Source organism: Aricia agestis, chromosome 2, assembly GCF_905147365.1.
Source record: "Aricia agestis chromosome 2, ilAriAges1.1, whole genome shotgun sequence".
NCBI lineage: Eukaryota > Metazoa > Arthropoda > Insecta > Lepidoptera > Lycaenidae > Aricia > Aricia agestis.
In genome coordinates this window covers 22359887-22382969 of record NC_056407.1, presented here as the reverse complement: position 1 = coordinate 22382969, position 23083 = coordinate 22359887, and the positions used below count along the sequence as shown (strand labels likewise).

The window sequence follows — 23083 nt, the reverse complement described above, 5'->3', positions numbered from 1 at the left end:
TACGTAAGTGGTCGTATGGGGTCAGCGCTCAAGATAGTAGCGACACATGCACCGTCATTAGCTGACCGGCTACCACTTATTAGGATACTTCGATAGGAGTTAGGAGACTACCAAGAGTGTCGTTGTATTCCTGGAATTCTAGCACATATTTTTTCGGCTTGAAGTGATTTGACCCCATGCGACTAATTAAGGGTTAAAGCTTATTTAGCTTTACACAACTTAGCTGCATTACACAACTTTTGCTTTACCCATAAACTATTTAGTATTTATTATTGGTATGCTGTTGTTTCTGATATATGTTGGTAGGTGAGTTATTTGATAACGTATGTCAACAATCGAAAGAATCGAAAAACTTAACCCAACATGGTACCACCTCTTATAAAAATACATATGAGCAAGCGATAACGCGATCTAGGCGACTCTTGGCGCCATCTGTTATGAGTTTTGGAACTAATTTAATTTGAACAAATTTACGCATAAACTAGTGATAAACACCCCCTTACAACCCCTATTTCCAGTAAAAAAAAGTAGACTATATCCTTTCTCAGGCTTTAGACTATGTGTGTACAAAATTTCATTACAATCGGTTCAGTAGTTTTGGCGCTGTTGTTTCTGATATTTAAGTTGGAAGGTGAGTTATTAATTAATAATATGTATAACAATCGAAAGAATCGAAAAATTTAGCCCAACATGGTAACATCACATACAATCAATTACATATATGGTAACATCCCTTATAAAAATACATAAGAGCAAGCGATAGCGCGATCTAGGCGACTCTTGGCGCCATCTGTTATGAGTTTTTAGAACTAATATAATTTGAACAAATTTACGCATTTTCACCCCCTTACAACCCCTTTTTCCAGTTAAAAAGTAGCCTATGTCCAAAATTTCATTACAATCGGTTCAGTAGTTTTGGCGTGAAAGCGAGACAGACAGACAGACAGACAGAGATACTTTCGCATTTATAATATTACTAGTATAGATAGATAAAATTACAATAATTAAACATTGTTTAGTGTAGGTAAGAAAAGACTCACTCGTGACAGTTTTAACAAAGAGACAGAGGCCAGAAAATAGAAATATGCTGTGCTGGCTTTGCCTATGCATATTTGTTTTTTTTTAATGAAATAAGGGGGCAAACGAGCAAACGGGTCACCTGATGAAAAGCAACTTCCGCCGCCCATGGACACTCGCAGCATCAGAAGAGCTGCAGGTGCGTTGCAGGCCTTTTAAGAGGGAATAGGGTAATAGGGGAGGGTAGGGATGGGAAGGGAAAGGAAAAGGTGAGGGTAGGGAAGGGAATAGGGTAGGAGATTGGGCCTCCGGTACACTCACTCACTCGGCGAAACACAGCGGAAGCGCTGTTTCACGCCGGTTTTCTGTGAGAACGTGGTATTTCTCCGGTCAAGCCGGCCCATTCGTGCCGAAGCATGGCTCTCCCACGTATGAATTTTTTTGAACACGGTTTGAGAAAAAAAACTGAATATTTGATGTATAACATTGAATAAAATTTAGATATATTTAAAGTGCAGTTTGAATAATAAATTAGGTTAATTTTAATAACCGAACATGCAAACAGCACTTTAAATATATCTATTTTTTTTTATGTTATACTTACATCTCATATTATTTGGCATTGAAATTATTTTAAATACGAAATAATTAATTTAAAATCACCGGAAAACTGTTTGTTTACAATCCATCACTTCGTCATATTACAATCTCGCGGTTTTTACAATCTTACGATGACATATATATACCTACGTATAAAAAAAAACCTATAAAAAATCGGCCAAGTGTGAGTTGGACTCGGGCACCAAGGGTTCCGTACCACACTAGAGTAAAAATAGGCTGGAAATTGTCTTCAATAATCTTCTTTGGAAAAAAATACGACGATAAAACGCGAGAGGAACGAAATACGCAGCGGCATGTTGGCGGGAACGCATTTGTATTTTTGTGAAAATCTGGACGATTGTGACATTTTCTTGCAAAAATATAGTTCAAAGTTCAAAGTTGAAAAATTTTATTTGCAACTAAGTACATATATAAATTAACATACATTGACGATTTAACTTATGCCTTGTTCGGGAGTTTGCAAAACAATTACAAAGTTATATGGACTTATCTTTGTAAAACCTTAAAATATGGAAAATAAAACTTGGTTTTTCGCAGTCTAAACATGATAATTCGTATAAAAAACACATTCTAGGTCGAAAATCGTGTAAATATATATACTTGTAATATGTGGGCTAAAGCCTAAAGGAGTTGAGGAGCAAGTAAGCTTTTTGTGAAACTGCAAACTTGATCCTGTTTCTATCGTAAAATAATGGCGTTTGCGCGTACCAGAATTGTATTAATTTAGATATGTGACAGCTGACAATTGAAATAACTTTACATTTTTATATTTGTCGCGGTTGAAAGTTGAAACTTCCTATTCGTTCCAAATACTCCACACTTCACGTCTCCGTCTACATATCGATGTTTTCCGTCGCGTCTTGGTATCGATGTTCGAGATGTGTGCACATCACTATATTTTGTCAGCGTGTCATCCGATTTTGAAGTTTGGATAAGTGTTGTCATATCAACAATTTGTTAGTCCCATACTTTTATGGGACTAACATATTTAAATATTTCCCTGATCCTTCACTACTTTATATCAGTACTAGCTGTTGCCCGCGACTTCGTCCGCGTGGACTTCAGTTTATAGCGCGCAATTTCAACAAAATTGGTGTCAAAAGCTTTTATAAAAAAACCCTGGAACCCCTTAAATCAAAACAGCTGTGCAGTGTGCACATAATATTTCATTTTTTAAAATTAAACTTTATATTTTATGCCAAATTTTAAAGCTCATTTAGCCCCCCAATTACACAACTTTACCCATAAACTATTTATCATTGATAGGTTTAAGGTTACGTCACTGTATATAATATAAGGCACTGACTTATTAAATAACGTAAAGAAGAAATAACAATCGAAAAAAATCGAAAATTAGATGTATGATGATACCACCTCTTATAGAAAGATGTTGGGCAAGCGTTAGCGCGATGTAAGAGACGCACGGCGCCATCTAGTATGAATTTTTGGAACTAACTTAATTTGAGCAAATTTTCGTATTTTCACCCCCTTACAACCCTTTTTTCCAGTAAAAAAGTAGCCTATGTCCTTTCTCAGGCTTAAGACTATCTGTATACAAAATTTCATTACAATCGGTTCGGTAGTTTTGGCGTGAAAGCGAGACAGACAGACAGACAGACAGAGATACTTTCGCATTTATAATATTAGTATAGATTTAAAACAAAGTCACTTTCTCTGTCCCTATGTCCCTTTTTCCCTTTAATCTTTAAAGTTTAAAACTACGTAACGGATTTTGATGCGGTTTTTTTAAACAGATAGAGTGATTAAAGAGGAAGGTTATAGGTATACTAGCTGTCCCGGCAAACGTTGTTTTGCTATATAAATAATTTTTGGTGTGAAAAATAGATGTTGGTCAATTCTCAGACCTACTCAATATGCTCACTTTCATGAGAATCGGTCAAGCCGTTTCAGAGGAGTACGGGAACGAACATTGTGACACGAGAATTTTATATATAAGATTATATATCAGTCATTAAATAGTGGAGAAATACTGTTATTTTTGAGGTTCCTAATGTGATGTCGTAATTTATACGTGGGAGAGCCATGCTTCGGCACGAATGGGCCGGCTCGACCGGATAAATACCACGTTCTCACAGAAAACCGGCGTGAAACAGCGCTTGCGCTGTGTTTCGCCGAGTGAGTGAGTTTACCGGAGGCCCAATCCCCTAACCCCTACCCTATTCCCTTCCCTACCCTCAACTATTCCCTTCCCTTCCCTACCCTCCCCTATTACCCTATTCCCTCTTAAAAGGCCGGCAACGCACTTGCAGCTCTTCTGATGCTGCGAGTGTCCATGGGCGACGGAAGTTGCTTTCCATCAGGTGACCCGTTTGCTCGTTTGCCCCCTTATTTCATTAAAAAAAAATTAAAAAAAAATTCATTTTTTCCCGCTTACATTGTAAGTTCGCAGCTGTTGAACCCTACGAGATTTATCAAAATAATGTACTAAGTATCATGGGCGACCCGACGCCATAAGGGGGGGGTCCTGGAGGTCCGCCCCCCCCCATTACTATCCATCTTACTTGTCCAATCGACAATATATTATGTACCGCACCGATTTTAATCGGTGAGGTACGTGTATTATTTATTATTATAGTTCACATAAAATTGAGGATTTTGTGAAAATTTCAAGTCCAAGCAAGTTCCTACCTGTTTCCATTATTGATATCGAGCAAAAAATCACGTTTGTTGTATGGGAATTGGGAGCCCCTTAAATATTAATTTTATTATGTTTTTACTTTTTAGTGTTTGTTGTTATATTGGCAACAGAAATACACAATCTGTAAAAAATTCAGATGTTTAGCTATAGCGGTTCTTGAGATACAGCCTGAAGACAGACAGACGGACAGACATCAATAATCGAAGTCTAAGTATATATATTATTCTATGGTAATAGGGTCCCGTTTTTATCCTTTGGGTACGGAACCCTAAAATACTTTTGATTTCCTAAACACGTTACTTATTTCCTGCTGCGGAACCCTTCATGGGCGAGTCCGACTCGCACTTGGCCGCTTTTTTTACGTTAGGGGCCTTATCAAAGCTATATAATAAACAGTGTGTAACAAAAATAAGTGATAATAATTTAAGGTGTGTACGTGTTTCTTGTAGAGAGTTCACTGTGAAAGTAGCAGCGCTGAAAGACGATTTTTTTTTCACTTTTGTATGGGCAAGGGCCACGGAGCTAATACAGAGAGGAGGTGTGGTAATCAAATTTCCATAAGAAACAACGCGTGACAATTTGCGGGGTGAGGGGGTGTCAAGCTCCGCCTACTTTTCCATACTAGCTTAGGTCGATGTTGATGTTACTACGTAGTTCAGCTATCTTACACTAGATGTCAAAATTCTTAAATATTATGGGACGTACTCAGAACTTTAAAAAATGTATATTAATTATAATAAGGTCAATCATTAAAATTAGGGTTAGAATTTTGACCGAATTTTTAATGTAAAATAAGGAGACAAACAAGTAAACGGGTCACCTGGTGGAAAGTAACTTTTGTAGCCCATGGACACTCGCAACATCAAAAGAGCTGCAGGTGCGTTGCCGGCCTTTTAAAAGATAACAGGGTAGGGAAGGGAATGGGGTGGGTACTAGGTAATAGGTAAGTACTCTTTTTCAAAAATTTTAAATATACCGTGTTTATACAATGCTTGCTTGACAACTGAAAATTCAGGCTTGTTGGTTAATCCACAATGAAGTTATAGGGGGTCAAAAAGAGCCTGAAATGGTTCGAGAAAAGGATGGTACCACCGTGCCGCTTTTTTGCTCGACTTGGCGGGGGCACTGCCGTGCCAACAGATTTGACGATTATTTCGAAGCACATTATGATACAGGAAAGAATAGTTAATCGATATCATGAACTAATTGACTAATTAGTTCATGATATCGATTAACTATAGTTCAATTGATGAGAATCCGTTAACACACGTAAAAAGCTATGCAATTTTTATAGCCAAATTATTAATTGATGTGACGTTTTTAGCACTTATGCCTTATATAGCACGAGGGATTAATAAACTTATAAATTATTGTTTTAGCTTACAAAAATACCGATTGAAAAGCCCAAAAAACGTTGTTCAAATCTTACGTACACTAAAAACCTTTATTAACACTTTTATTACATGAAATATGCAGACCGACTCACAGTGGATCGAAAATCGAGTTTCATAGACATAGGAACTTGAGTTTCCAGATGTCATTTTTTTAGGCTGAAATATGTTCTCCTAGTTGTTATTACATAACAAAATGTAAAAAGACTCAACTACGTGTAATAATAAAGGAGTTATAATTTTTTAAAGAAATGTTTGTATGGAGCCGACAGAAAAAATGAGCATATCTCTGGAATCGCATGGTTGGCCGTTATATCCTCACATACTATTATAGTACTAATTATTACTCACCTTTTGGCATATTTTGTATTACGGCACCATTTGCGATTTTTTTTCTAAAATTCATCAAAATTAAAAATATTTATTCTATTTGTATTCGTTGCAAAAGTTTAATGCTGTGGTTTAATTAGGTCTTTTTCATAATATTTTAATACCATAGGATCACATAATTGGCCAAGTGCGAGTCGGATTCGCGCACGAAAGGTTCCGTAACATTATAGAGCAAAATTAGGCCATAAATTGTGTTTTTTCTATGAGAGTCCCACTTAATTTCATATTTTAGTGTAATATTATAGTTAAATATTAAAGTACACATATAACTAAGGATTGTGTAAAAAATTCAAGAACCTATCTGTTGCCATTATTGATATCTAAGAGCAAAAAAGCCCAAAAAATCACGTTTGTTGTATGAGAGCCTCCCTTAAATATTAATTTTATTTTGTTTTTAGGATTCCGTAGTCAACAAGGAACCCTTATAGTTTTGGTCTGTCCGTCCGGTCTGTCTGTCCGTCTGTCTGTCTGTCTGTCCGTTTGTCTATCTGTCTATCCGCGGTTTTGCTCAGAGACAGCACCTACAAAGCTGTAATGGGGGCTACCGGTTTTTTGCTAATTAGATGGCGCAACTGTCGACTAAGGTCCGAAGTATAGCTATTAAAGTGGACTTTATAATAATCTAGAATCCTATTTATTGATTTACTTAAATTTAAATAATATCTCCTTTACTTTTGCTATTTTTAGGGTTCCGTACCTCAAAAGGAAAAAACGGAACCCTTATAGGATCACTTTGTTGTCCGTCTGTCCGTCTGTCAAGACCCTTTTTCTCAGGAACGCGTGGAGGTATGAAGCTGAAATTTATATCAATTACTCAGGTCTACTGTCCCTTGAAGCTGTGAAAAAATCAAACTTCTAAGCCAACGCAATCAAAAGATACAGCCGTTTATGCCGCAAATTTTCGACACTTGCAAGGGAATCAAAACCTACAGGGTGCTTCCCGTGAACTCAGAATCTTGAAATTTGGTACGAAGCAACGTCTTATAGCATAGATAAAGGAAAAATTACGAAAACCATAAATTTTTAGTTACATCACATAATATATATTTTTTAATAATTTTAAACTTACTACCCATTTCCTCATAAACGCGTAGAGGTATTAAATTGAAATTCATACCAAATACTCAGGTCTATAATACCTTTAAGCTGTCGGAACCCTCGGTGCGCGAGTCCGACTCGCACTTGGCCGGTTTTTTTATAACCATAAGGTTATTAAAAAAATAGCAAAAAGCAAAAATATACATTTATTTTCTTAATTTCACTCTCAAAGCATTTACATTGATCGCTAAATAGTACTTTTTGGGATAATTTTACGAAGGAGATCGCTTTTCAACAGGTAAATTGCATAAATAATAATTTATGTCACGAAAACCGCTAAAACTAATACAAAATAGACGTTTTTGGACCTCACGCGACACTAGCACCTCTAGCGGAATATTCACACGCGGCAGCCCCCATTTGGCATGAATGCACATATTAATGATGCCGACAAAATGGTACCTACATGAAATCTTAAAAAAATATTTTTTTATTTTCTTTAACTTCCGAGCGCGAAAAAAACATCATCCCCGCTTGATGTGTAGACATCAAGCGGGGATGATGTTTTTTTCGCGCTTACTCTATCGTATGGATAGGTTTTTTAAAAATATTATGAATATTCATAGATTTTTTTCCGTTTTAAAGTGGAAAAAACATAAAAGTCCTGTGTCCCTTCTACCAGCTAAACGATTTATTCTGGAAATGTAAAAAAATTCAGAGAGAAAGAAGTTCTAAGAAGACTTCATAAGTTATTGAGTAATAGTCGATCAACTAAAAAAAATGTATTCGGCGAAGTATAAAGGAACTTTTCGTTCAAATTCCTTTGAAAGTAACTGAGATGATGTTTTTAGTATGTTATGACTTATAATTGTACGTTCACTGACCATACAAAAAATTTCAAAAACTAGCGGTACTACGGAACATATATTGTGCGTGGCCCGACATGCACTTGGCCGATTTTTCAGTATTTGTTGTTGTAACGGAAATAGATATTACATAATCTGCGTCCTGCGAAAAGTTCAACTATCTAGCTATATTACCGTTCCTGAGTTACAGCCTGGAGACAGAAAGACGGATAGACAACGAAGTCTCAGTAATAGGGTCCCGTTTTTACCCTTTGGGTACGGAACCCTAATAAATAGTTTAAACGATCAACAACACTGTACTTAGCTTTCTTAATCATCTACTCTTTTAGTGTAATATAGCTTGATACCTGGTTGAAATTTTCGCAGGGCGCAGATTATGTAATATCTATTTTAGCTACAACAACAAAATTTACTAAAAACAAAATAAATGTAATATTTAAGGGAGGCTCCCATACAACAAACGTGAATTTTGGGCTTTTTTGCTCTTAGATATCAATAATGGCAACAGATAGGTTCTTGAATTTTTTACACAAACCTTAGTTATATGTGTACTTTAATATTTAACTATAATATCACACTAAAATATAAAATTAAGTGGTACTCTCATAGAAAAACACAATTTATGGCCTAATTTTGCTCTATAATGGTACGGAACCCTTCGTGCGCGAGTCCGACTCGCACTTGGCCAATTATGTGATCCTATGGTTTTAAAATATTATGAAAGAGACCTCATTTAACCAAAATATAAACTTTTGCAACAAATACAAGTAGAATAAATATTTAAAATTTTGATGAATTTTAGAAAAAAAATCGCAAATGGTGCCGTAATACAAAATATGCCAAAATGTGAGTAATAATTAGTACTATAATAGTGTGTGAGGATATAACGGCCAACCATGCGATTTCAGAGATATGCTCGTTTTACCTGTCGGCTCCATACAAAAATTTCTTTAAAATATTATAACTCCCTTATTATTACACACAGCTGAGTCTTTTTACATTTTGTTATGTAATAACAACTAGGAGAACATATTTCAGCCCAAAAAAATTACATCTGGAAACTCAAGTTCCTGTCTATGAAACTCGATTTTCGATCCACTGTGCGACTCCTTTGTTATGTCCTAGTAAGTAGGACATAACATTACACGCTTTTGACGCTTATAAACCGATATAAGGCTCTCTCCAGTCTATCTCAATGATAAACATGTAAGCATTTTTAAAATTCTATTAGATTTTAAGCCCGGCCGCACATTGTCCGAATTCTGATCAGAAACATTTGAATTCCGCCGGATCGCCACCCCGCACACTATCCGAAATATCCTTCCGGCACTGACCTCCATTATACAAGTTGTATAATGGAGATCAGTGCCTTCCGGCGAGTTCGAGCTCACTCGGCTCAGTACAAAATGTAAGAGACAGCGCGGACGTTCAACTGTTTCTGATCAGAAATGTCGTACAATGTGCGGCCGGGCTAAAGGTTACGTTTTCACAATAAAGTACTCATACTCGATTTACACTCGCGCGCGAGCCACGAGGCGAGCCGCGAGACGCGCCGCGAGCCCTGAGTGTAAACTCGAGCTCGCGGCTCGTCTCGCGGCGCGGCTCGCGGCTCGCAGGGCTCGCGTCGGGAGCGATTTCCAAAGGAGCTCGAGAGGGACGCGAGCTTTGTGTTTACACTCGCGCTTCGACGCGAGCTGCGAGACGCGCCGCGAGCCGAGTCACGAGGCGCGAGTATAAATCTCGTATCAGTGTTTTTCACTTTTCATCATTTAACCGAAGAGAACATAATCAGTACGGTAATCACTACGTTAGATCCGGCATAAACTTTCCTACTAATAGGTTGTTTTTTTTCGATGTGGTCACATCAACTCGTTCTTTCAAATCGTTGTGAAATGTCAATCATACAGCTGCAATTTTTATTACGTCAAAACTTTAAAATTCAAAACAATGATGTAAAATCGGAATCAATATTGTTCGTGTTTAAATAATGAATCAGCATTTTAATTATTGTTAGTCGAAATAGTTAAAATGGATAGCGTTACGGTGCGTATACCATTACACAATATGTTATGTTGTTTACACTTTACACTTCTTATTACTTATTATGTGTTATCCGAATTTGTCTTTGTTTCAGAATTTTTCTGTATCGCTCATAAAGGGGTTTATAGATAGTCTACGTGGCGTAACTGTGCTTCTATATTTAGATAAAGAAATTAACGAACGCGCTCTTAGCCGTTCACCGCAATTAGAGTTCGAAAAACATAAACAGAAGCCAACTAAAGTAAAACAGTAAGTCGTACCAAGTTGTACCAAGTTTTAAATCTTATCTGTTCATATTTCTTTTTCATGTTTATTATTTACACTAGTGACGCGCCCCGGCGTCACACGGGTATAAAATATATAGCCACTGAAAAAATGATTAAAATATTATTAAAATATGCCTGTGATCCTTCACGTGGTCTACTTCTTATCTGTGCCAAATAACTTAAAAATTGCTCCAGTAGTTCGCGAGATAAGCCCTTTCAAATAATTTCCCCCGTTTTTTTCCACATTCTCCTATTAGTCTTAGCGTGATAAAATATAGCCTATAGCCTTCCTCAATAAATGGGCTATGACACTGAAAGAATTTTTCAAATTAGTTCCTGAGATTAGTGCGTTCAAGTTAGCCCTTTCAAATATTTTTCCCCGTTTTTTCAACATTTTTCTCTATTTCTTCACTCCTATTAGTCTTAGCGTGATAAAATATAGAATTCCTTGATAAATGGGCTCTCTAACACTGAAAGAATCATCAAAATCCGTTGCGTAGTTTTAAAGATTAAAGGGAACAAATGGACATGAGAGAAAAAAAGCGACTTTGTTTTATAATACCTAAGTATAGATGAATAAACATAGCTAGGCACCGTTAATCAAATGGTTAACTTCGTTAATTGTTAATCCGTTAAAAATAAAGTTAGCTTCGTTAAACGTTAAATCGTTACATTTCGGACGAATTAACGCAAGTTAATGTTAATCGTTAATCCGTTAATATGTGTAATATGGCTTTGTTATAACTTACTAGAGATCGCCCAATGGTCGAAATTCGACATTAGTTTCAACGACATTAGGACTACTACCTATATTTTGTAAAAAATATTTTATCATATTTTTTTCAATTCTTGTCTCTGAGACTCAGCTGACCTCAGACTGGCCGTGTAAGCATTGTCTAATAGTATCTAAGATTCAATAAAAAAAAAACTATAATCCATTTTCAATTTGTCACCTTGTTGTCAACCGTTATCAGCAGACTTCAACCATAAATAAAAGACTATAATTTGTATGTATAGGCTTGTCACTCAAAAATCTGACATTTTTCCTAGTGTGAATGAATGAATGAATGAATGAATACTTTATTGTGCACAATCACAGTTACAATAACAATATACATAAAATGGCGAGAGCACACAAAGGCGGCCTTATTACTACATAGCAATTTCTTCCAGGCAACCTTTGAAAGAAAGAAGCAAATTGCTGGAGAAAAGGGTGTTGTGATTAAAGTATAAAAAGATTAGAAATAAAAGATTAAAACTAAACACTATCAATAACAATATATAAATACAATCATAAATAATAAATAAAATACTTACATATATAATATATGTTATAATAGTAATATAATATATATTACAATATAATACAATACTACACACAAAATATTATAAAATAAATATTTTATGAATAATACTATTACATATATAATTACTGAGTATTTAATATTGCAGATAACATAAGATAAATACTAGTTAAATGATTTGCGTAAAATAACACATGAAAATTATGCACAGTTCCAAATCAATTAATGTAATGCCATTACGAAGAGGTATTGAGATAGTATTCTTTTTTTAAGGGATAACTTGAATGTGTTTAATGTTTTTGATAGTCTTATATTGGTGGGGAGAGAGTTCCAGAGTAAGACGGATTGTATGGTATAGGACGAGTGGAAATACTTGGTGTGGTGAATAGGGATATCAAGAAGGATTTTTTTTAAGAACGCAGCTCATGCCTGTCGAGGGAACGGAAGTTAAAGATTTCTTTTAGGTATTTAGGACTGTTGGAATCAAATAGGATGTTATAAAGGAAGGAGAGTGCACGGGCATTGCGACGAAAGCGGATGGGTAACCATTTGAGCCTCTTGCGGAACTCAGATACGCGATCAAATTTGCGCAAGCCAAAAATAAACCTAATTGAAAGATTCTGAAGACGCTCAAGTTTGTTAAGTTGGTCTTCGGTCAAGTTGATGAAGCAAGCATCCGCGTAGTCGAAAAGGGGCAAAAATAGTGATTCTGCCAAAGCTACTTTAGTAGGTACCGGCAGTAAATACCGAAGTCGCTTCAGAGAATGCCACGTTGAGTAAACTTTCCTACTAATCTCAAAATCAAAGTAAACGCCAAGATTCTTAACAATCTTACTGTATGGTATTATTATACCGTTCATAGTCACTGAAGGTAGAGTGGCCCAGTCAATTCTCGATACAAGCCCTGGACTGCCCAGTATTATTAACTGCTTAACGGGGTTGATCAGAAGTCCATGTTCTTTGCTCCAGTTACATATAGCTGATAAGTCACGGTTTATAACATCCACAGCTGCAGGTAATGCATCCAGAGTTGACTGGGTATAAATTTGCAGATCATCTGCGTACAAATGAAAATAAGCAGAAATAATCAGTGTGATAAAATTAATAAAAAGCGCGAAAAGCAATGGAGAAAGGACGCCACCCTGAGGAACACCGGCAGTAGTATCGGTCCAGTCTGAAAAAGATTCCGAAATTTTTACTCTCTGCCGACGACCCCCAAGGTAATTCCGAAGTAATTGAATCACAGAAGGAGAAAGATTAGTGTGTGTGTTGTAGTGTGTGTAATGTTTTATTTGTTAAAAAAAATGTAGGATAAAAGCATAATTTCAAAATAATATTAGCTCGATGCACTCCTTCTCCATTCAAACTATAACTGTGCAAATTTTCATTCACCTACGTTTCTCCATTTGTCGTCAAAAGGGATACAAAGTTTTTGGCTCACGTATTAATATATAGATATCATTGTGTTAGTGTACATACAAAACCTGTTGGTTTAGGTTCTGGAAGTTAACAGGTTAGGGACAAAACAAAATATTTCTATAATGATTGTATTCTACCTAACTAAATTACACTGCACTCTTCTTTATCAACATGCAAATGATTTTTAACAATTATAAACAAATCACTCTTCACTCTTTAAGCACCGGGGCTGAGTAATGAAATGATAAAACGAAACAAATCTCTTTTTTTTACTCGCACGCGCCCGAAAATATATCGAGTATTGTTTTTGATTCACCCGCTGCTGCCGTGCCCGGCACTTGTTGTTTCATACTGTCTCAACCTGTTTTTGCGCCGCGCCGCGATTCCGTGCAGTAAATACATAGTAGGCATTGGATTAACGATTAACGGACTTCTGCATATTAACGGAAGTTAACGAGTCCGTTAATGTTTTTAAAAGTTAATCCGTTAATCAAAATGTTAACTTCGTTAATTAACGATTAACGGATTAACGAGTTAATGCCCAGCTATGTGAATAAATATATTTTATTCAATCTCTAATTGGGTATGAATATCATGTACCTACATATCTTTTTACAGATAGTTATGGTTAATAAAATATTACCAAATAAAATGTTTATTATTCAGATTACAATATAAAGTATATTTTATGGCTCTACCTCTCCGACGTCATAAATGTTTGTTGGATTTGTTATTTATTTATTCACAAATTATATCAGCCACAAGTAAACATCGAGATTGTAAAATTTTCATGTTCAATGTGTCACTAAATATTGCATTTAACTATTTGGCTATCAGCCTAGACACTGTGCCAATTTAATACACCTGTTATATTAGCCATTTTCAATTAAAATATTTAATGATTATAATGTAATTACAAGTTTATCAATTCAATTATATTCAATTATATTCAAGCTTATAATGTAACTACAAGTTCGAAAGGCAAGCTATTAGTAGTAAGTTGATAAGAATTATTTTTAATTGCTGACTCTGCTGTAAGTTACATTCTAAGGTTTTTTTATTTATTTTCAGAGAATCTAAAGTACTTACAAGAGTATTGCAGTCATGCATACTCAATGGATTTATATTTTTACTCAGCATACTTGTGTTTGAGTATGCGCTTCTTCCGTCGGTGAAGTACTTAGTGATAGTAGTGTTTGGCCATGATCCTGGTGTGGCCCACAATGTCTGGGGATGGATACAGCCTTTCCTCTCCATGACATTCCGTATGATATGGGTGTTACCCCTCTTTCTGCTCAGCAAGCTAGTTAATAGTTTATGGTTCCAAGTAAGTAAAAGCAAATACAGTTTTTACCCGACTGCCAGGAGGTTTATTACAAATCATGTTATCAATTGAAACCCTAATACAACAAAAAGGCAATTTCAAAAATTGGTTTACTAACAGAATGAAAATTGAACATACAAAACGAAAAGGATGCAAACCTCCTATTTTAAAGTTAGAGAAACAACATATTATATTTTTAAAGTATTTTTATAAAACACACATTCATAGCATGCAATACTTACGCTTAGCAGTTATTAATAGTTGGTAAAGATATCTTTACATCATTGTGTCAACAGCTTAACTTTAGTATGTTGTTATCTTGATATATATTATTTTGCTTTCAGGATATAGCCGACTCAGCATACAGACATAGACGTGGACGTCCACAGTTCATGTCAAGTGTCAGCAAAATAATAGCTGACTCACTGTTCAGCTTACTGGTGCAAGCCTTATTTTTAGTACAGGTAAGGACATTTTACTCACTTAATATTAAAATGTTTGTTGAAAATTAAACCTTGGATATTTTACTCACTTAATTCATCAAGCACCATACGGTCACCGGTGACCGAGACACAATAGAAATTCTATTGTGTCTCGTTTTTCCACGATCGACGGGTTAATATAAAAAGTTTGCATAATTTATTAATTGTAAAACACCCAAAAATCATACCTCCTGCAACTTTTCGACATCGATCCACGCGGAAAATATACCATCCTCATCAGTCGTCACATTAATTGATGAGTGGCAGTGGCGCCACCGTGGTCCGTGCGTTTTTCGCGTAACTTTCTGCCGCGCACTGTAAAACTCTGGAACGAGCTGTCACCAGCAGTATTTCCGAACATATTATACGACCTGCAATCCTTCAATAAGAAAGCGTATTCCCTCTTAAAAGGCCGGCAACGCACCTGCAGCTCTTCTGACCTACGAATGTCCATGGGCGACAGTAGTTGATTTCCATCAAGTGACCCGTTTGCTCGTTTGCCCCCTTATTTTATTTCCTTCATATAAACTATTACAAGGTTACAATTTTCCGATTTAAATTACAAAATTGAATGTTTTTATTTCTCAATGAATACTTTTATTTTCAGAGTATGCTAGTCAGTATGTTGCCAATAACGTACATAGGAGAGATACTATGTTTGGTACATATGTGTCTCCTTTACTCGCTGTACTCATTTGAGTACAAGTGGTTCAACATGGGCTGGGAGCTCCACAAGAGGCTGACCTTTATTGAGACCAACTGGCCCTACTTCTTGGGATTCGGTCTTCCACTAGCGGTACTGACTCAGATACCTCAGTCTTACATCATAAGGTCAGTGTTCTTATTCATCTTATTTTAATATTATTATATAATGGGACAGAGGGATAAGATGGTACCTATAGTTTAAAAAAAAGATACAGCCGAACATATTATCTCCTCTTTTTTGGAAGTCGGTCAAAAACAAATAACTTTTGTTGACAATGTAATATCAAAATTGAGTTCCACAGAAACCTCATAATATCAAGTAAGTACTACTACGGTTATAAATTATTATTTTGAATTAACTTAAAAAGTAGAAGGTCATTTTTGACTTATTATATTTTACAAGTTGCCTAAGAAAAGTGAACTTTGTCCTGTATTAATAGACCAGGGTAGAAGCCTTTAAAAATAATGAAATGTGAAAAAAAATTATAATAGAATGAAACCCATTAGAAAAGGAGGGAAATATGATAAAAATTAAAGGAAAAATAATTTACGGGCGATCTGAGGTTGGGAAGGGGATGGGGGTGAGTTTTTAAGGGTAAAAAACGGATTTTCTCGATTTCCGGCAAAACTAAAAGTCCTATCGAAAAAAGTCAAATGGAAAAGTTGTAGATAATAAAAAGATCTAAAACTTTTGTATTTACACTTTTTTCACATAACCTCAAAATTTATGTGAAAAATTCAAAAAACCAAGTTTTTGGTTTTTTATTTTTATCTTTTACAAAAATTATTTTTTTATAACGAAATTTTGTGAAAACTTACCTTTTTATGTCCCAAATACACTGTAATTTATTTAATTAAAAATATTTATTTTTTCACCTTATTTTGAATTAATATCGAAAAAACACCCTAATTTTCAATCGAAAATTCACCCGTCAAAATATCAGCTTTTTTCAAAAAATTGGTGTGGTTTCTGTTCGTTGAAATCTCTACTTTCCGATGGTGAAAAAATATATATATGTTATTATGGTAAATCTTCTCAGAAAACGCAAAAATTAAAAAAAAACTTGAATTTGAAAAGCTTTTTTTAATTATTATAAATAATTTTGAGCTATTTATTAAAATTTAGACTTTAATTACTCGAAAAACGTTAGATTACATGTGACGTTGATAACAAAAAAATTGCAAATAAAAATATACTACTATAATTAACAAACAAATAAGTTAATTAAATTAATATTTAATAAGACATCTACAATATTTGGAGAAAGTTGTCTAATTTTCTTTAAATTATATGCGTAGATGCTTATTTATAACTATTTTGAGATAAATTATATATATACCTGAGTGACCTACGAAAAATTGTAGCCCATCAAAAGGTATTTCGTGGAGAAGTGGGGAAGGGGCTAGGCGGGTCTGGGTCTTACTACATACATACCTACTATTATATACTATATATTTCGTAGCAGCTGTTACATTAAATGATATTTTAGTACAAGATAAAAAAATAATTATCTCCTTAATTTTGCACAAACAAATTTAGTTAATCCCATGAAAAAAAAAATATTTCAAAATCTATAAAAAATATATTTAAAATCTATAAAAATATATAAAATATATTATATCGTAAATATATTTCTAATAAAACAAACTTTTGGCCGATTTTCATATATATTTTATACTTTTTTATAGATTTATAATATATTATTTATACATTTTGACATTGATTTCTTTAATTTTTTTTTTCATGGGAGTTTATTCACGATTAAATAGTGAAGACATTATTAATTCGATTTTGTCTTTTCAGATTATCAGTATGGATGAATCTGTTTGTATCATTTGCAATAAGGCAGATGATAAGCAAGTGTATGCAATAAAAAAAGCAGCTTTGAATCGTTTAGTGGTATCCAACAAAAAAAGAATCGACAATAAATACAAAAAATTTGAGACTTTGACATCAGCTTTTATTCATCGAAGTTGTCAAAGTCAATATAATGACGAGACCGCAATAGCTACATTTTGTAGTTCAAGACAAAAAAAAGCAAAGGAAGGAAAAGAAGTAATTAAAGATGCTCTTGGATTTAATTTTGAATCTCATTGCTTTATCTGCGGTGGATTTTTCGGTAATAAATCAAAAGAAAAAATTTCATGTGTTCAAAGCAGCGATACAAGAAATAATGTATTACAGTATATTAAAAAACAGAACACATTAAATGATTTTGATAAATGTAATTAGAATTAAATAAATCAACTTTTTAATTGAAACAAATTGCAGCAATCACATTTTTTAGATGAAATTATTTATAATAATTAAAAAAAAATTTTCGAATTCAAGTTTTTTTTGAATTTTTGCATTTTCTGAGAAGATTTACAATAGTAACATATATATTTTTTTTTACCATCGGAAAGTAGAGATTCCAACGAACAGAAACCACACCAACTTTTTGAAAAAAGCTGATATTTTGACGGGTGAATTTTCGATTGAAAATTAGGGTGTTTTTTCGATATTAATTCAAAATAAGGTGAAAAAATAAATATTTTTAATTAAATAAATTACAGTGTATTTGGGACATAAAAAGGTAAGTTTTCACAAAATTTCGTTATAAAAAAATAATTTTTGTAAAAGATAAAAATAAAAAACCAAAAACTTGGTTTTTTGAATTTTTCACATAAATTTTGAGGTTATGTGAAAAAAGTGTAAATACAAAAGTTTTAGGTCTTTTTATTATCTACAACTTTTCCATTTGACTTTTTTCGATAGGACTTTTAGTTTTGCCGGAAATCGAGAAAAACCGTTTTTTACCCTTAAAAACTCACCCCCATCCCCTTCCCAACCTCAGATCGCCCGTAAATTATTTTTCCTTTAATTTTTATCATATTTCCCTCCTTTTCTAATGGGTTTCATCCTATTATGATTTTTTTTGGTTTTAAAAATTATCGACCCTGGACTATAAAGTCCACTTGTTTTTTAATCTTGGTGTTACATAATAATTATTATAATATTATTATCAATAGATAGCAAATCCTAAGTATAGAAATGACATTTATAGGATGTAATATAAGTTGTTAATTGTTGAACATTGATCATGATTCATGAGCTCAGATTTGATAATATTATTATCAAGTTGTCTAAGCAATGATTAATACTGAATAAAAATATTATTTTGTTCTATTATATTATACGAGATGACGCCCTCAACTCCGTTGCGCCAAAATTTGTTTAACTCGCAGGAATCGTACATTTTCCCAGGGTAAAAAGTACCTATCCTATGTCCTTTCTCGGGACTCAAAGTATCTCCATACCAAACAGCAAAATCGGTACTGTGGTTTGGCCTGAAGAGGTAACAGACAGATACACTTTCATATTTATAATATTGGTATGGAAGTATGGATATTAGTGGGGTTATTCTATTTTATTATATTGTGGTATTAAATTTTTATAAAAAAACTTACACAATATTATTATTTAACCAAAAATATACATATAAAGCCTACAACTAAGCAATATTGCTATTATAATTCATTGTTATTATCCATTCTACAAATAAAGCCCATTATTTCCTAGAAAACGCAGATGCGTGATGAGTAAGCATCTTGTTATTGGCCTTAGCGTGCAGGAAGGATTCTTGTTCAACGACTTTTGTGTGAGCAACATAATATGTTAATGATTTATTTTTCTTTTATTTCAGTGGTTGTGTGTTCTCGATATTCTTTCCCGTGTTTATATTGAGTGGGAACGAAGCGACACCTGTTACTGGCGGGTATGTTTATTGTTTAACCCTTAGTTTTAATTGAATAAGAAACAAAGAAACATTACTACAAATATATATTATAAAAGAAACTTTTTATATAACTTAAATGTTGATAATATTATATTTTAAGGTTAAAAAAATTATACTACTTACTAAAAATTTACCTACCCTGTAACTAATATTATTAACTAGATGCAGACGCCCACAACTCCGTTGCGCCAAAACTCGTTTATTGCGCGGGAACCGTACATTTTCCGGGAAAAAACTATCTTATGTCCTTTCTCGGCACTCAAAGTATCTCCATGCCTCAGCAAAATCGGTTCCGTGGTTTGAGCGTGAAGAGGTAACAGACAGACAGACAGACAGACACACTTTCGCATTTATAATATTAGTATGGATAACTAAAATACATACGCTATACCTACATTGTTTTGTTCTTGTCTTTCCTTGTTCTTGACCTGCAAACCTTCAAGAAAGGAGCGTATTCGCTCTTAAAAGGCCGGAAACGCGCCTGCATTTCTTCTGATAGTTGCTTTGTGACCCGTTTGCTCGCTTGCCCCCTTTAAAAAAAATAACGCACTCGGAAACTGCCGCAGTATAGCTATTGCATAGCATTTTTCGCTCACACACACACACAAGCCTAAGTCTGGCAACGTCGCACCGACCGGCACAGCGGTCGGAGTGGGGTGCGTTAGGTTTTTTCGTTACGGAATTTCGTGATTCGGTCGCCGCGCTCAAAGCCCGCAATAAAAGCTATGACATAGCTTAAAAAAGATGGGGACAAAACATTGTACAGCTGTTTAAAAAAAAGGGGGCTAGTAGGTACTGGGTCTCTGTTAGGGTTGTTGAGGAAGTGATTATGAGGAAGAGGAGGAGGAAGAGGAATTGTCACGCGCAAATTTAGAGGATGCGGATGAGGAAGAGGATATTTTTTTGAGGAAGAGGATGCGGATGAGGAAGCGGAAGAGGAAGTACGTCCATATAGTACAGCGTTTCCCAATTACGCCCCCTTACGCTGAAGATCTAAAGGGGGGCAGTGTGGGACTCAGAAAAAATGGCGGCGTTTTGTAGAGGCTGTGGGTGCTAATATTACCGACAAATTAAGGGGCAAAAGCCCCTCAATTTAAATTAGGAAAAGAAAGTAGGTGAAACAATGGGGGCACTAAAACATATTTTGTTCTCAAAGTGGGCAGTGGACGAAAAAGTCTGGGAACCCCTGATATAGCACTACACTTCGGTATCATTTCGGTTTTCGATAGAAATCAAATTATTAGATTATTCGCACTGCGTACGTAGCTGCGTAATGCGTACACGCGTAAACAAAACAACGCTTGTTATATTATGTCAATAAAATTAAAACAAACAAGCAAGGAACAGCGCGGGTGGCGAGAGAGACAAGGAACAAGGAACAGCAGCGCCCGTTCGGTCCGGCATCGCGCTCTGGCGTCTGCGTTGCCATGATTGGATACGCGACGCGCATGCGTAGTGGAATTCCTCATAAATTCCTCTTAAATTTTGAGGAAGCGATAGCGGAAGAGGATTTTTGTATTTTTATTTATGAGGATGCGGTAACGGTTGAGGAACCCAAATTATTGCGGAACTTCCTCATTATGAGGAAGAGGAAGAGGAATCCTCAGCAACCCTAGTCTCTGTAAGCTAATAAAGGTGATCGCACATTTATCAGCACGCACGCGCGGAACACGCCGCATTTTAGGGTCAATTTATACTAGCGCAGAGTCCAAGCGCATCGAAGCGAATTATTTAACTCCAAAGCGTTAAATATTACTTCTGAGAATTTAAAAAGGCGCACGCACTTTCGCGAATTCGCTTGACCACCGCTCCTTGGTGCGCGCGCATTCTCGCGCATTCAAGTTAAGCGCACACAAGCGAATCTACGCGTCATCACGGTAGGCACTCTGACGAATCCGCGCGCATTCGTTCGACTTGTTTTTTAACTCGACGCGAATTTGACGCTTCGACGCGCTTCGACTATGCGCTATTATAAATTGACCATTAGAATTCGCTGTATGAAATGATGTGAAACCTCGCACATTCAACCGCACTGTACGCGCCGCATTTCGTGTGCTATGCGGTGCGTTCGGCGCGTAGGTGCTGACAAATGTGCGATCAGTTTTAATATCCTGATTTTTTTTTAACCTTTCAGCGAGTACCCGCTACGCCTGTTCTCGCCTGTGGTCGCGATATCTAACGGCATGTTCCGTTTTGTGAAGAACACCGCCAGTGACGACCGCACCAGGTGATAGGAGCTGCTCAAACCACTAAACTTATGACGAGCGAGTGAGAGTTTTATTATTTTTATCAAACCGTACCTTAGGGAAGACGAATAGAAGTTCTAAACATTTTCAAAATTATTTGTGCCTTTGTCTTATCGAAGGTACGAAATATAATTATTATACTAAGGGCCTGTTTCACCACTTCCTGATAAGGCTATCCACCAATTAACTTGACAGATCAAGTATGGAGAATCTGTCAAAAAAGTTGTGAATAGCCTATTAGGCACTTTATCAGAAAGTGGTGAAACAGCCCCTTAATGTCGAAATTGTTTTGCATAAATATCACGTTAGAGCGGCCGTAAACTATTCTAAAAGCTGTCTGTGGTTACTGGTAATGCAACAATCGTTGGAATTAACTCTAAATGTTGTGTTAAGGCCCTGTATTCCCAAAAACGGACGATTTTCAAGATTTAAAAGTGACAGTAGACACAAAAATATAGTACTTAATTTAAATTCTGAAAAAACTATATGTGTTAGTTAAGGATCTAACACAGTAGAATTTATATTCCATTACACAATATCATGAACTTCACTCGATAGAAAAAAATCGCAAACTTACCTCTTCTTTTAACGAATTTTCCATACTATGTCCAAATTATTTGGAGTTTTCAGGTAATTTTTGCACTGAATTAAAGACAAAGAATATATCTAGGGCGATTCGTTTTTTTGACTCGATTTAATTGATGTATAAAAAAACGACGATCAAAAAACTATAAAATAGCAGGCGCAAAGGTTCGGCTGGTACGCTTTCAGTCACACACTTTGCCCGCACAAAGTTTGGGATTTTTTTCTATCGAGTGAAGTTCATGATATTGTGTAATGGAATATAAAATCCACTGTGTTAGATCCTTAACTAATACATATATTTTTTTCAGAATTTAAATTAAGTACTATATTTTTGTGTCTACTGTCACTTTTAAATCTTGAAAATCGTCCGTTTTTGGGAATACAGGGCCTTAAATTGACAAACTATTCTGAGAGTTGTGCGTTTTTGTGGCTGTTACCGTTCAAATGTCTAATGGCTTTTAAAGCCATGGGCGTAGCCACACTGGGGCAAGCTGGGGCGCTTGCCCCACCCTGGCTCTGACCTATAAGGTGCCTAAATAAACAAATAAATATTTTTTTTCAACTAACTACAATCATAATATGCGTACTTCTCGACAAGGCTTTTAATGAACGTGGCGAAAAAAGGAACTATCGCTGCCATCATACAAAAACGTCATTTTTAACAGTTCTCCTTTACCAGCAGCCCTCCCGCCACTTAGGTAAGTTGACTGCTGCCCCACCCTGAGCCCAAGCCTGGCTACGCCCATGTTTAAAGCACATTTTTAGAACTGCTCAGATATTGAAGCTGTATAGAACTATTAAAGCTCTTTAAAATTATTGTATTTCTGTATGTGACATTAATTCATTACTTATGATCTGTGCAAAATAGCTTTAATATTTTTATAATGCTGACCCATTCTTAAAATGCGCATTTAAAGCTATTGGATCATTTAACGTCCAACGGATAAACAA

General features: G+C 35.3%; 1 protein-coding gene across 1 annotated transcript; it reads left to right on the top strand.

The window, feature by feature from the left end:
• The first annotated feature begins 9881 nt into the window (after positions 1-9881).
• LOC121734968 (etoposide-induced protein 2.4 homolog) lies at positions 9882-21692 on the top strand. The gene is made up of 7 exons (XM_042125635.1): positions 9882-10025; positions 10117-10271; positions 14083-14338; positions 14680-14799; positions 15425-15648; positions 19209-19280; positions 21436-21692. The coding sequence occupies exons 1-7, from the start codon at positions 10011-10013 to the stop codon at positions 21530-21532; spliced, it is 939 nt and encodes a 312-aa protein (XP_041981569.1). The 5' UTR covers positions 9882-10010; the 3' UTR covers positions 21533-21692.
• Positions 21693-23083: the final 1391 nt, after the last annotated feature.